The sequence below is a fragment of the Chelonus insularis genome, unplaced genomic scaffold, assembly GCF_013357705.1.
Source record: "Chelonus insularis isolate UGA/USDA-ARS -01 unplaced genomic scaffold, ASM1335770v1 contig_399_pilon, whole genome shotgun sequence".
NCBI lineage: Eukaryota > Metazoa > Arthropoda > Insecta > Hymenoptera > Braconidae > Chelonus > Chelonus insularis.
The window spans coordinates 1,755,913-1,767,968 of NW_023276554.1; the positions used below are offsets into that span (position 1 = coordinate 1,755,913).

The following is a 12,056-nucleotide window of genomic DNA, read 5'->3' on the forward strand; positions in this document are numbered from 1 at the left end:
TCGTTCGTCGAAAAGTGGAATCACTTACGGAAGCGCCCCCTATGTCTAGCTTGCGTACTTAATTTTTATGTAAACATAAAATTTTGGAGTTTGTGTATCTATGTATGGTAGCATTCCTTGATTTGACAGTTTTTGTTTGCCATGTCAAACACCTCACTTACAGAAACAACAATATTAAAATAAATTAATCATTAAATAATATCCACTTAACCCCAGTAACTTAATCTAAAAATAAGTACATTGGAATTTTCAAACAATGTCGATTAAAAAATACTACATAATTCTACCTAAGGACTCTAGTTTCTGTGATAGATTTTTATAAACCAATAAAAAAGTAATTTATTTATTTTCTATAAAAGTAAAAAATCAAAAAAAATTCAATCATGTTACCAGGAATAGGATTATTCGGAACGGGAAGTGTAGTTCGTATGATTGTACCTTTTCTAAGAGAGAAAGGTTTCAAAATAGAAGCATTGTGGGGTCGAACTCTTGCTGAAGCTTTAGGAGTTGCTAAGGATCTTGATATACCTTTTCATACAAGCAGCATTGATGACGTTTTATTACGTAAAGATGTAGATCTTATATTTATCATGTGTTCACCAAGTTTGCACGCTCAAATCGCAGTCAAAGCTCTAGGTATTGGTAAACATGTAGTCTGCGATAAACCAGCAGGGCTAAGTCAAAGTGAAGCTTTGAAGATGGTTCGTGCAGCTCAGTATTATCCTTCATTAATTAGCATTGTTAATCATAGTCTGAGGTTTTTGCCGGCGTTTGTGAAAATGAAAACTGCTCTAGATGATGGTTATCTTGGTGGTCCTGTCACTGTAATTGACATCCGAGTTCAGATGGGAAGTCTTCTTAGAAATGGTTTGCATCATAGTATTTTTATTCTATTTTTTAAAAAAAATCAGATCAAGTAAAAAAAAAACTTATTTCTTGATCAAGTTATTTTTATTAATATTAATGTCAATATTATGAACCAAATTATTCTGTGCTTAAATTTTATGAATACTTTTTATTGAATATTCAATTTTATTACTGACAATTTGTTATGATAAATTAAATGTAATAAAATCTAAAATAATATTTACATACTTTGTTTATCATAAAATTTGGTCAAAATATTTAATTTATTATGTTAATAAAAAAAACTCAACATTGAACTTTGATGTCAGAAATGTATTTTTATTTAATCTTATTTGTAACAGCATGGTTTTCAAGTGTTTACTTTCTACATATTCATTGTTTATTAATCGATACAGTTTGTTTTTAAGATGATAGATCTAGTAATTCTTAAATTAAAAGTAAAAAATAATTTATTCACTTTACATTAGAATTATTTTGTCATTTCCTAAATTTTTATTTATAAAAATCTTATTAGTCTATTGTGTTATTTATTGATTTAATACACAATTACATGAATTATGAGTTAACAATAAAAATAACTAATCTATTTGTTTTAGGATATGACTGGCTTTGTGATGATACAATGGGTGGAGGAATCTTAGCATTGGTTGGTAGTCATGTAATAGACTTGATATTTCATTTACTAAATCAAAAAGCATCACGAGTTCATGCTGTTGTGAGAACTTTTACTCAAACAACGAAACACATTAATGGAATTCGACGTGTTACATCTCCAGATTTTTGTAGTTTCCAAATGGAATTAACAGGTGGTACTTTAGTAACAGCTACGTTGAGCAATCATCTTCAAGGTCAATTAACTCAAGAAGTTCTTATTTGTGGAGCAAATGGACATCTAGTAGTTCGAGGTGGTGATCTTTATGGTTGTAAAAATGGTCAAGAAGAAGTGTTATATCGTGATATGGAGAGTCTCAAGGATTCATATCCAGGAGTATCAGATTCAATACCACGGCCATATGTAAAAGGACTGAAAAAAATGATTGAGGCACTTAGAGAAGCTTTTCAACCCGTTGAAGATAAAAGGGGATGGATAAAGGAACCTGTGTCACAAGCTGCCACTTTTGAAGATGGCCTTTATATTCAGGCTGTAATTGATGCACTTAGGCAAAGTAATAAACGGCGCGAATGGACTAAAGTAACTATATTAACTGAAGAGCCCGATCCCAACCCACTTTTAAGTGCTGCTGTTCGTGCGACAGCAATTTCAATTTAACATTATTATATTTAGAAAAATATTGACTAATATTTATTATCAAAATGAACTCAATTATCGTTCATAGACAGTATTATTAATATTGTTGACTCACTTTTAAAAGTAATATCCTGAATGTTAGGATAAAGTGAATAACAAGATGGTTGTAATAAAAGACTAAAAAAATTATTAACATACATTTGAAAGCAAAAAATGATTTTACACAGAATAATAATAATAATAATAATTGACGATTTTAAGCTTCGGCAAATAATTTTTTTCTTTTTTTACTTATTAAATATTTATGTGTAATAATAATGTAATTATAGTAATACAGAGCACAAGAAAAAAATACAGTGCTTCAAATTTTTAATAAAAACAAAATATTATTTTATTTAAACAAATGACAGATGATGTATACCATCAAAATATTTTGCCCTGTTTATATGCTCATATTATATTCGGAAATATAGAGCTGTGGAAATTGTTAAAAATGATAATGTCGAAGATCTGTTGTTTGAAGATAATCTATCTTCGTTTCTATTTTAAAAGTTATTTTAAACTTTAGATCGTTTACGAGCGATCGCGTCCTCTACAGCTTTAAGTTGTTTAAGTAATTCTTCCCTTCGTGAACTAGCTTTTTTTACGGCCTTGGCAGCTGCTGCTGCATCGATAGCTTTATCATCTACTGGAGGAGATTCCGCTGGTCGTTTTTTACCAGCTATTGTTGCACTTCGATCAATTTTCTTTACAGGTGATACATTGTTTGGCGCCTTCAATGCTAATTTTATCTGTTGCTTTGAATTACTAATCTTCGGCTCAACACTTTTTGAAGAATCTTTACGGGAATGAGATGGGGATCCTCCTTTCTTTCGTCGTACTTCAACTGATGACGATGATGAGTAAGTAGATTCACTTGAATCACTACTGCTTCCAGAACTTTCTGATCCTGAGCTACTATGAGAAGACCTAAACAATTAAATAAATATATGAAACTATATCTTTTTTAAATTAGCAAGTTGATAAAAATCACTAACCTCGATCGCGAACGACTCTTAATAACTTTGGCAACAGCTGCAGCAGCTAAAGCAGCTTTATCTCTCGTTTTATCATGATGTCTTTGAGTTAGAGGACTTGGTGCTGGTGGGTTAAGTCCTGCACGACGATGAAGTGTACCAGTTGGTGAAATAGAACCCTTAGCTCCACGAGGTGATGGTGCAGGTGGATTCATTAGCAGCAGAGGACCACGGGATTGGGATGATGATGAGTTAGCGGGAGGAAGGGGTGATGGAGGGTGTTTTCCTTTGGTATGAGTTCGTGCACGAACTGAAGGTGATGGGGATCGGGACCTAGAGAGGGAATCATAAGAGGAGTAGCTAGAACGGCTTGAACTACGGCTGGAACTAAAACAATTAGCCATATTTATAAATACTTGATCTTTCATACAATTTTATGATTACGATTTGACGAACATTCAATTTTTTTTCTGAAAGATTAATATTTGTTATATGATCTAAACCGTACCTGGTACTTGTGTAAGATGATCCTGAAGAATATGATTGTCTTCGTGGTCTTCTAGTAGACGTTGCATTACGACGTACAGCACTCGGTGATTTACGTCTCATCCAAGGATCGGCCCATTCATCTCCACGACCGCGTTCAATTGGTGGAGGTTCTTCCTCTCGCCAAGGTTTGGCCGCTGGAATTCTTTCAACTATTACTTCTCTAGATGGCTTTTTATGTTTCTTCTCGTATTTTTCATAATACTCGCGTTCTCTTTCTCGTTCACGTTCACGATCATGCTCACGAATTGGTGGTGGTGAGTCTGAATGAGGAGTAGCTCGAGGTATTGCATGACGTTCAACACGTTCTCTATATTCTGGTGGAGCACGTGGATCCACTTTATACTGAACTCTTCGATAATATTCTGGTGGTCCTGCTGGTGGATATGGATATCCTTCAGGTTCTTCATAATGATCCGGTGTAATTCTTGGATGTGGTACTCGTCTTGGAGGTGGTTCTCTTACCCATCTTTCAACTGGTGGCTCAGGACTCATAGGCCTAACATAATAACCAGCTTCTCTATCCAAATCTTCTTGTCCTAAACTTAAATTCATCTTTTTCTCCTCAAAGTCCATGTCTGACTCCTTACGTTTATTGGCTTTACGCATCATCTCTTTAGCATGACGTAGTCCTCGTTCCCAAGCAGATTCTGGTGCTAATTCTTCACCTTTAGGATGTGAATGTCCAGGATAAGCGTTCACTGGCCGTGTTATAGCAGGCCGTTCAATATGAGGTCGGTAATCATGTGGTGGACCATGTGGAGGATACGCCATTGGTCTTACCATATCAAACATGGTATAATTACCTTTGTCAGTTACACCAGGATGAAGAAACCGACAACTGACACCCCAAGTACACTGACCTCGATTATAAAAACGACAAACTGGTCGTGGTTCAGTTTCTTCTGGACGTGCATCATCTCCATCACTTAACTCACCTTCTTCAAGTTCAGATTCTGCTTTTTCACCATCCTCTTTAACTTCTTCACCATTTTCTTCAACAATCTCACCAGATTCTCTAACTTTAGTCTTTTCTTTGTCCTTGTCTTTATCTTTTTCTTCATCCTTAGAATCTTTTTCCTTCTCTTTAAATTCTTTTACTGTTGCTTCAGACTCTGCATCCTCTCGTTCATCTTTCCATTGTCCTTCAGCTTCAAAATCTAACTGTTCACTTTCTTCAGCAATATTTACAGATACTTTCTCTTCATTATCGATTTTCTGCTCTTCTTCACGAGTGTGGGAATTTGTTTCTCGTTCACTACTTTGATCATGTGTTTGTTCTGGTTCTTCTACTCCATCCATACTATCAAGATCAGAAACATCTGATAGATCTTCTCCGTGAGTTAATGGCGCAGGTTTAGATTTGATTTCAGGCTCTGGTTCATCTTCAATATCACCATCTGATATTTGTTCTCCATCCAGATCATTAAAAGAATTGCTTTTTCCCATCAGATTTATTTTTCAATGAATGTTTATCATCTTCGTTGTCATCAGGAGCACCTGATTTAAATGATTTCGGTGAACTTTGTCCAGATGCTAAAGATTTAGGAGAACTTCTTCCTGACAATGGTGATTTAGGAGAACTGTGTCTTGAACTAGTATTCCTATCTGATTTTAATGATCGAGGTGATCTAGCTTCAGATGCTGTGGATTTAGGAGTAGCTGGATCATCTCTCAGAGATTTAGGAGAACTTGGACCAGACCTATAAGAACCGGCATCTTTAGCAGGTGATGGCGGAGGAGAACTACAATCTGATCTTGGAGAATCCATAGAATTTCCAGAACGATAGGACTTTGGAGATACACTTCCAGATTTGGCAGAACTATGGCGAGAGCTAGGAGATCTTGGTAATTGTGGTGATCTTGGATTATAATCCGCAGGTGACTGCGGTGATGCAGGTTCACTAGGTGATTTAGGAGATCCTTCTCTTGGAGACAATGGTGATGCTGGTGGAGAGGATGGTGTTTTAGCTCTTGGAGAAGATGCCGGCGAACTCATAGGAGATTTAGGACTTGATGGTGCTTTTCTTTGATATTCAGGTGATCCATCAAGTGAAACTCTTCCAGGTGAAGGCTCATAGCTATCTGAAGAATTCTCAGAGCCCGAGTCTGACATTCTGGCAATATTCTCAGCCTGTGAACACAAAAAGTTATTGAAAAAAATTGGTTATCTCAAATCGTAGCAGAGGCAATGAGCCACGATAGACTAGACCAAAGAGTTAGTGTGCCTCGACTTGGAAGAATATTTAAATGACTGTTATTTAAATGTTACAATAATAATTTTAAAAAAGTAACAATTTATTATTACTTATATTTATGATCATTTGATACGATCATACCTACAATTAATTTCACGATCGTTTCTATACGTCGTCTCCGACGAATAAAGCTTACCTGTGTCGAAAAGTGCTCGTGCAGTACTTGTTCTTGAGGACGCGACGCGCGCTATCCGTGACACTTCGGATAATTTACGACACATCAAAAAAACTTTTGGACTTTTTTCTTTATTTTATTACATTCTTTGTACTTAAACGATTTTTACGTGAACTTGACATGTAGATTACTACTTTCACATAACAATAACGTAAACATTTATACGTAATGAATCATCAATAAACTTTTTCTCGAACTTGTTAATTTTATAAACAAACTTTACTTGTTACTCTTTTCCGATATTTTTTCCATCAAACTGAGTTCATATATATTTTTCTTTTTACTATTATTGAACTTTTTTGATTTTTTATACGTACACAGCACAAAGTAAGAGAAACTTTTGAACTTTTTTGTAAACTTTTTGGGTACTGCACTAGAGCAAGGAAACTTTTGACCTGAAAGAATTGGTTTTGGACATACTGGTAAAGATAAAGAGAAAAATAGGTAGAAATATACAATTATAAATAAATGATGAATGATAATGTCAGGAATTTAACTGTTAGCCTTGAATAAAAATTAAATAATTGAATAATATCCAAGGAATCAGAAGCTATTTAATTAATGACAATAATCAAAAATACACACGTCTTGTAACCATATTGATTGCTGCGTTATAAAGCACTTTGTTCAATAATAATAAAGTTATTATTGATTTTAATTTTTTTTTCTATTAACAAAATTATTTCATTAAATATTTATTTCTCTAGAAACCCACTGAAAACTACAAAGTTAGACATGCACTTCTATTTAATTATTCATCAGTTATTATCAAGTGGACAATTACAAAATATCTCCTCTTGATAGAGCTAAATAAATTATCGCGAAGATGCCTAGATGGACACAGACACAAAAAAAATATATACCCATAATTATCAAATTGACCTCCAAATAAGTTATACATGAAAACTAGTCTAATTAGCAATAAATATTGGTTGCAAGAAACATTAAAAGGATTATTTTTTTATTTAATGAGAAGTACTAATTATGTAGTTATAATTCCGATAATGAAATAATTATAGATTTATATTCTCACCTTGATTTTGTTGTAAAGCCCGGAATGATGGGCTTGACTGTTGATCAAATGATCCTGAGTCCAGGACGTTTAGAATTTTTTAGTAATTTGCTGATTTTGCCAAGTTCAACACTCATTCACCAAAGCCGATACCGCAAGAAGACTATATCCAGCGTGACGATGAATTTTATACCTTCCTTGACGATGATATTTCTTGAACTACAACAATTGTCTAGTCACTAGTGAGTTCCTTTTAGGTATTGGTACGCCCCAGACAAAAATAAGCATTCAAAACCAGCTATTATTGAAGGTAACGCTGTGAGAACACAGCGATAATGAAGAGAAAAAGTTTTATTACGAGAGATTAAAGTAAAATGGATATGTACATACTGTGTGTCGTGGAATACGGAGTTTATTGTGAAGTGGAAACCCTTCTGCACAAAAATTGTGCAATGATGAAACCGGAAACAATAGCGATCAAATCAGAGAGGTGATTCGTTGAATAAATAAATCGTGAGTTGTAATTAATCTATTCACCGTAAGTGAGCAGCACTATAGTATTTCTAGGAATGGCGCTTATCGATGTCGGAATAATTTTTTTTACTAATTTTAAACAACAATTTATTGTAAAACATCATTAGTGAATTACTTTTAATTAATTTATCTAATCAGAATTATCGTTTTATTGTCAAATTTTTAAAATTATGGACCGTTGCCTTTTGACGCTTGCGCAGAATTATAAACAATCGCTTCGCCATCTGGTTGTCAATCTATCTACTTACTTAACGGAGTAAAATTCGTCCAAGATCGTTATTCTATTAATTTCTTTTTTCTCGGACATAGACCACTTACGAAAGCCTGTACGATTCGTTCGTATTTTCCTCGGTCTTGCCCTCTTGGCCAAAAGTAGATAGGAGTCTTGATGGTGGTTAGATTATCATTAATAATTTAGAATTCGTTTACATAGTAACAAGAGCCCTTATTTTTACAATGGCCGTTGCTGCTAGGGCACTCACAAAATTGACAGGTACGTTCCATCACTTAGGTTTTGAATATAAATCACATTGAAAAATAAATTCCGCGCTGATGATACTTTGCCCCTGTAATCTTTTAAAAATTTTAACATGTTGGAACTTACATATATTTTTATCTTAAGTGTTTTCACAACAAATTATATTTGTTATATATAAGATTGACATTGTTCTCACGCGCTCTTACGAAAATTATGTAAGTAAGGACACAATAATTGACAGTCTGTTATGAAAAATGAAAAAAAACTCATGTTTACTTAAATAATTTATACTCATTATACTTTAAACAAATTAATGTTAAAAACAATGTGTTATCTCTAACATTTAATTTTACAACTATGTCATCAGTTTCGTTTTTGTGTTCTTATTCGAGTTTCTATTTGTGATGTTCATGACCTCCTTCATTGAATTGCAGTCCATGGCCCTGGCCTTGAGATGACAGTCTACTTTATAAATTTGGTTATCGCTCTAATTTACTCAGCAAACAATGTTTTTTAATTTTTTATTGATATTTTTCAATTAAATTTGTTTATTTGCTCTACAGTCAGCAGACCAAGCAGTCTGATTCGTACATCTGTCAGGTTCAACTACACAGAAACGAGGAAAAACTTGAAGATTGACTCGAATACTAAAGTAATATGCCAAGGATTCACTGGTAAACAAGGAACTTTCCATTGTCAACAAGCAATAGATTATGGAACGAAAATTGTTGGTGGTGTTAGCCCTAAAAAAGCCGGCACTGAACATTTGGGCAGGCCAGTATTCAAGTCTGTTAGAGAGGTACTTTTTAATAATTAATTGGTAATATGAATTCATTGGAGCATTATTATTGAATGATAATTTTTTTAAATTAGGCTAAAGAGGCTACTGGAGCTTCAGCCTCCGTAATTTATGTTCCTCCCCCATCAGCTGCAGCTGCAATCATGGAAGCACTTGATGCTGAGATGCCCCTAATTGTTTGTATTACTGAAGGAATTCCTCAACATGACATGGTTAAAGTTAAACGACGGTTATTAGAACAAAATAAATCTCGTCTTATAGGTCCAAACTGTCCTGGAATTATCGCTCCAGAACAGGTAAAAACTTTATTTTTAATTACTTAATCATCCTATAAAACTTTACTCACAATAATCTCATTGTTGTTTTTAAATTATTCAGTGTAAAATTGGAATCATGCCGGGTCATATTCATCAAAAAGGAAAAGTTGGAATTGTCTCTAGATCTGGAACTTTAACTTATGAAGCTGTAAATCAGACAACACTCACAGGTTTAGGACAATCATTGTGTGTTGGTATTGGTGGTGATCCGTTTAATGGTACTGACTTTATTGACTGCTTGGAAGTATTTTTAAATGATCCTACCACATCTGGAATAATCATGATCGGTGAAATTGGTGGTAGTGCTGAAGAGTCTGCTGCTGAATATCTTACTAAACATAATCATGTTAGTTGATTCTCTTGAAAGATGATATTGATCTAATACTAACAAGACTGATATAATTTATAAGAAATTCATTTTACACAAACTTAATCTCGTATTCAGTTTAGCAACGATTGATTCTAGGGTCCATCAGCTAAACCTGTAGTATCATTCATTGCTGGAGTCACTGCTCCACCAGGACGTCGAATGGGTCATGCAGGTGCTATTATTTCAGGAGGTAAAGGCGGAGCTCAGGATAAAATCAACGCACTTGAAAAGGTTTATATGAGTATATTAACATTTATGCATTAAGTATGGTACTCAAGTATGGCAGGAAATATTAATGAAAAAAACCTAGAGAATTTTTTACTGAACAATATTTATTTAAATTTAAAAGTAAAAGCTGCTCTTTATCGTTGTTGATAATTATATTTTTCTCAGCAACTTTTATGATTAATTATCACAATATACGTGTTATTTCATGAATATTCAATCACATACTCATGAATAAAAATATCTTATGATAATATTTTTATTTTATATACAGGCTGGCGTAATAGTAACGAGAAGTCCCGCACAAATGGGTCGAGAACTGCTGAAAGAAATGGTTCGCCTGGGTCTTCATTCACTTTAAATTCAAGACTTCTTTGTAAAATGATGTAGTTGTACTTGTCCATATATCCTCTAAAATAATTATTAACGTACTATCACACAATGCAAAGAAATAAACGATAAGAGGAAAAATGTTGACACGAAATTGGAATAAAATAAAATGTAATAGATTCAACAAGTTAAATTTTATTAAAAGGATATATTTATCAAATATATATATGTATACATATATAAATGTGTAAAGATGTGTCAACAACGTTGTTCATGAAAAAAATATAAAAATTGTACAGTGTTCACAAAGTTTGTGAATCATTATTGAAAGTAATTCAATGTTGTTGGTAGTTTCACGCTTTTAACATTGTGGAACTTAATTTTACAAAAATATTACATCAATTTTTAATTGATTTTGCCACAAACTACTCAATCATCCACAGAGCATATTTCTATGTACTGTTATTAAATAACAATGCGCTTATTGTAAGTAACGTTGAAGAAATAAATAAACCTATTAAAATGCGATTTAATTTTATAACCAAATAACAAATTTTTTTGCTTTGATTTTTTTATTTACAAACATTTTTTTTACCTACGAATATCCCAATATGTGATCTATAATTTGAGCTATTTCTTTACTTCTATTATTTATGAATGGTTGGAGCTTTGATAAATCCATAGTCTTTAGAAGCTCTAGAAGTGTGTCACATGTACATTGATATAAATGATTATCTTTACACAACTGTTCAGCTAGCTCATATTGATGGTTATCCATTAATAGATCATTTATTACAACAATCAAAGGTTTTTTTGCCTCCAAGGCTTCTAAACAACTCCCTGCACCAGCATGACTAATAACTAAATCAGCAGAAGTCATATATTGTTCGAGTGATGGTTTTAGTTTGAATACTTCAATGGCAGTAAAACCACATCGAGGAGTACAATCAGGTTCTATGGTAGTATTCCCAATTTGTAATATCAAATGATTATATCCTCTTTTATTTAATTCCTAAAAAATATCAATAAAATTAATTTCAATGAATGTAAACGTGATTATCAGTCATAAGTGGAGTGAAAAACAAATTCAAAAGTGTTTGTCGAATAGCAATTCTTTTTTTGGTCATTTGTTCAAACATATAATTATGATATGACACTAATAATGACAACATAAAAAGAGAATTTGTTTAACAGAAATAGTCGTAATAGAAAAAGTATCATTGCTCTTATTGTCTTAGTTAACTAATAGAGACTTTATTTAATACAAAAGGTACTGACAAGCATCAAATAATAGGCTAAGTATTTCTTTATACTTCTATTTAACTTTTTGTGGGATTCATTTAATGGCATTACTATTCAGAGTTTGATAAAAGATTTTCTCTTTATTATTTTGCACTTTGTTTTTCAACTATGTACTTTTTTGTTATGTTTATAATAAATTCTCTTATCAATAATAGTCAATAATCAATAAATAATTATGAAAATATAACTAATATACTTTACTTACATTCAATATATCATCACACAGAATAGTTTTAATTAATTTATCAAATTTTGTTGTTCCCACAGTAACAAAAACTATTGATGATTTCATTTTTATATTTCTAGTTAACCTCAATATCTTTCAAATCATTTCATGATTGAATTAAATGATTCTTTAGATTGTTTAACATTTAAGTATATTTTTGATAATTATTTGTGAATACATATAAGTTTTTTAAATTAATATTATTTCAATTAGACACTTTCAAGTAAAATTACAATTTGAGATGAATAGAAAGCCCACACAAAATTGCCGGGTCGATAAAGTAGAGATTTGAAGATTTTTGTTTTATTATGTTGGTAGACTTAAATGTCTACCCTGTGAACATGGCGAGTTT

General features: G+C 32.6%; 4 protein-coding genes across 4 annotated transcripts; 2 read left to right on the top strand and 2 right to left on the bottom strand.

The window, feature by feature from the left end:
• The first annotated feature begins 326 nt into the window (after positions 1-326).
• On the top strand, positions 327-2,377 carry LOC118068188 (glucose-fructose oxidoreductase domain-containing protein 2). The gene is made up of 2 exons (XM_035085407.1): positions 327-867; positions 1,464-2,377. Exons 1-2 carry the CDS (start codon positions 384-386, stop codon positions 2,135-2,137), a joined length of 1,158 nt encoding a protein of 385 aa, XP_034941298.1. The 5' UTR covers positions 327-383; the 3' UTR covers positions 2,138-2,377.
• A 105-nt stretch (positions 2,378-2,482) lies between these two features.
• LOC118068190 (zinc finger CCCH domain-containing protein 18-like) lies at positions 2,483-7,506 on the bottom strand. The gene is given in 6 exon segments (XM_035085410.1): positions 2,483-3,085; positions 3,154-3,519; positions 3,641-5,128; positions 5,130-5,812; positions 6,073-6,506; positions 7,145-7,506. Coding segments are annotated over 4 exon segments (2,931 nt in total). The 5' UTR covers positions 5,795-5,812; positions 6,073-6,506; positions 7,145-7,506; the 3' UTR covers positions 2,483-2,673.
• Positions 7,507-7,941: 435 nt separating this feature from the next.
• Scsalpha1 (Succinyl-coenzyme A synthetase alpha subunit 1) lies at positions 7,942-10,725 on the top strand. The gene is made up of 6 exons (XM_035085411.1): positions 7,942-8,150; positions 8,699-8,934; positions 9,009-9,230; positions 9,313-9,597; positions 9,718-9,852; positions 10,121-10,725. Exons 1-6 carry the CDS (start codon positions 8,114-8,116, stop codon positions 10,205-10,207), a joined length of 1,002 nt encoding a protein of 333 aa, XP_034941302.1. The 5' UTR covers positions 7,942-8,113; the 3' UTR covers positions 10,208-10,725.
• Positions 10,552-12,053, bottom strand: Alg13 (Alg13 UDP-N-acetylglucosaminyltransferase subunit). The gene is made up of 3 exons (XM_035085412.1): positions 11,684-12,053; positions 10,772-11,188; positions 10,552-10,690 (listed from the first exon to the last, which is right to left on the bottom strand). The coding sequence occupies exons 1-2, from the start codon at positions 11,768-11,770 to the stop codon at positions 10,772-10,774; spliced, it is 504 nt and encodes a 167-aa protein (XP_034941303.1). The 5' UTR covers positions 11,771-12,053; the 3' UTR covers positions 10,552-10,690.
• Positions 12,054-12,056: the final 3 nt, after the last annotated feature.

Bases quoted from the DNA above. Each gene is read 5' to 3' on its own strand.
- LOC118068188 (XM_035085407.1), top strand. From the start codon at position 384: ATGTTACCAGGAATAGGATTATTCGGAACGGGAAGTGTAGTTCGTATG. The intron at 868-1,463 runs GTTTGCATCATA...TATTTGTTTTAG, and splicing joins GGGAAGTCTTCTTAGAAATG to GATATGACTGGCTTTGTGAT.
- Scsalpha1 (XM_035085411.1), top strand. From the start codon at position 8,114: ATGGCCGTTGCTGCTAGGGCACTCACAAAATTGACAG. The intron at 8,151-8,698 runs GTACGTTCCATC...TTTGCTCTACAG, and splicing joins GGCACTCACAAAATTGACAG to TCAGCAGACCAAGCAGTCTG. The intron at 9,853-10,120 runs GTTTATATGAGT...TTTTATATACAG, and splicing joins AAATCAACGCACTTGAAAAG to GCTGGCGTAATAGTAACGAG.
- Alg13 (XM_035085412.1), bottom strand. From the start codon at position 11,770: ATGAAATCATCAATAGTTTTTGTTACTGTGGGAACAACAAAATTTGAT. The intron at 11,189-11,683 runs GTAAGTAAAGTA...GATATTTTTTAG, and splicing joins TGTGTGATGATATATTGAAT to GAATTAAATAAAAGAGGATA.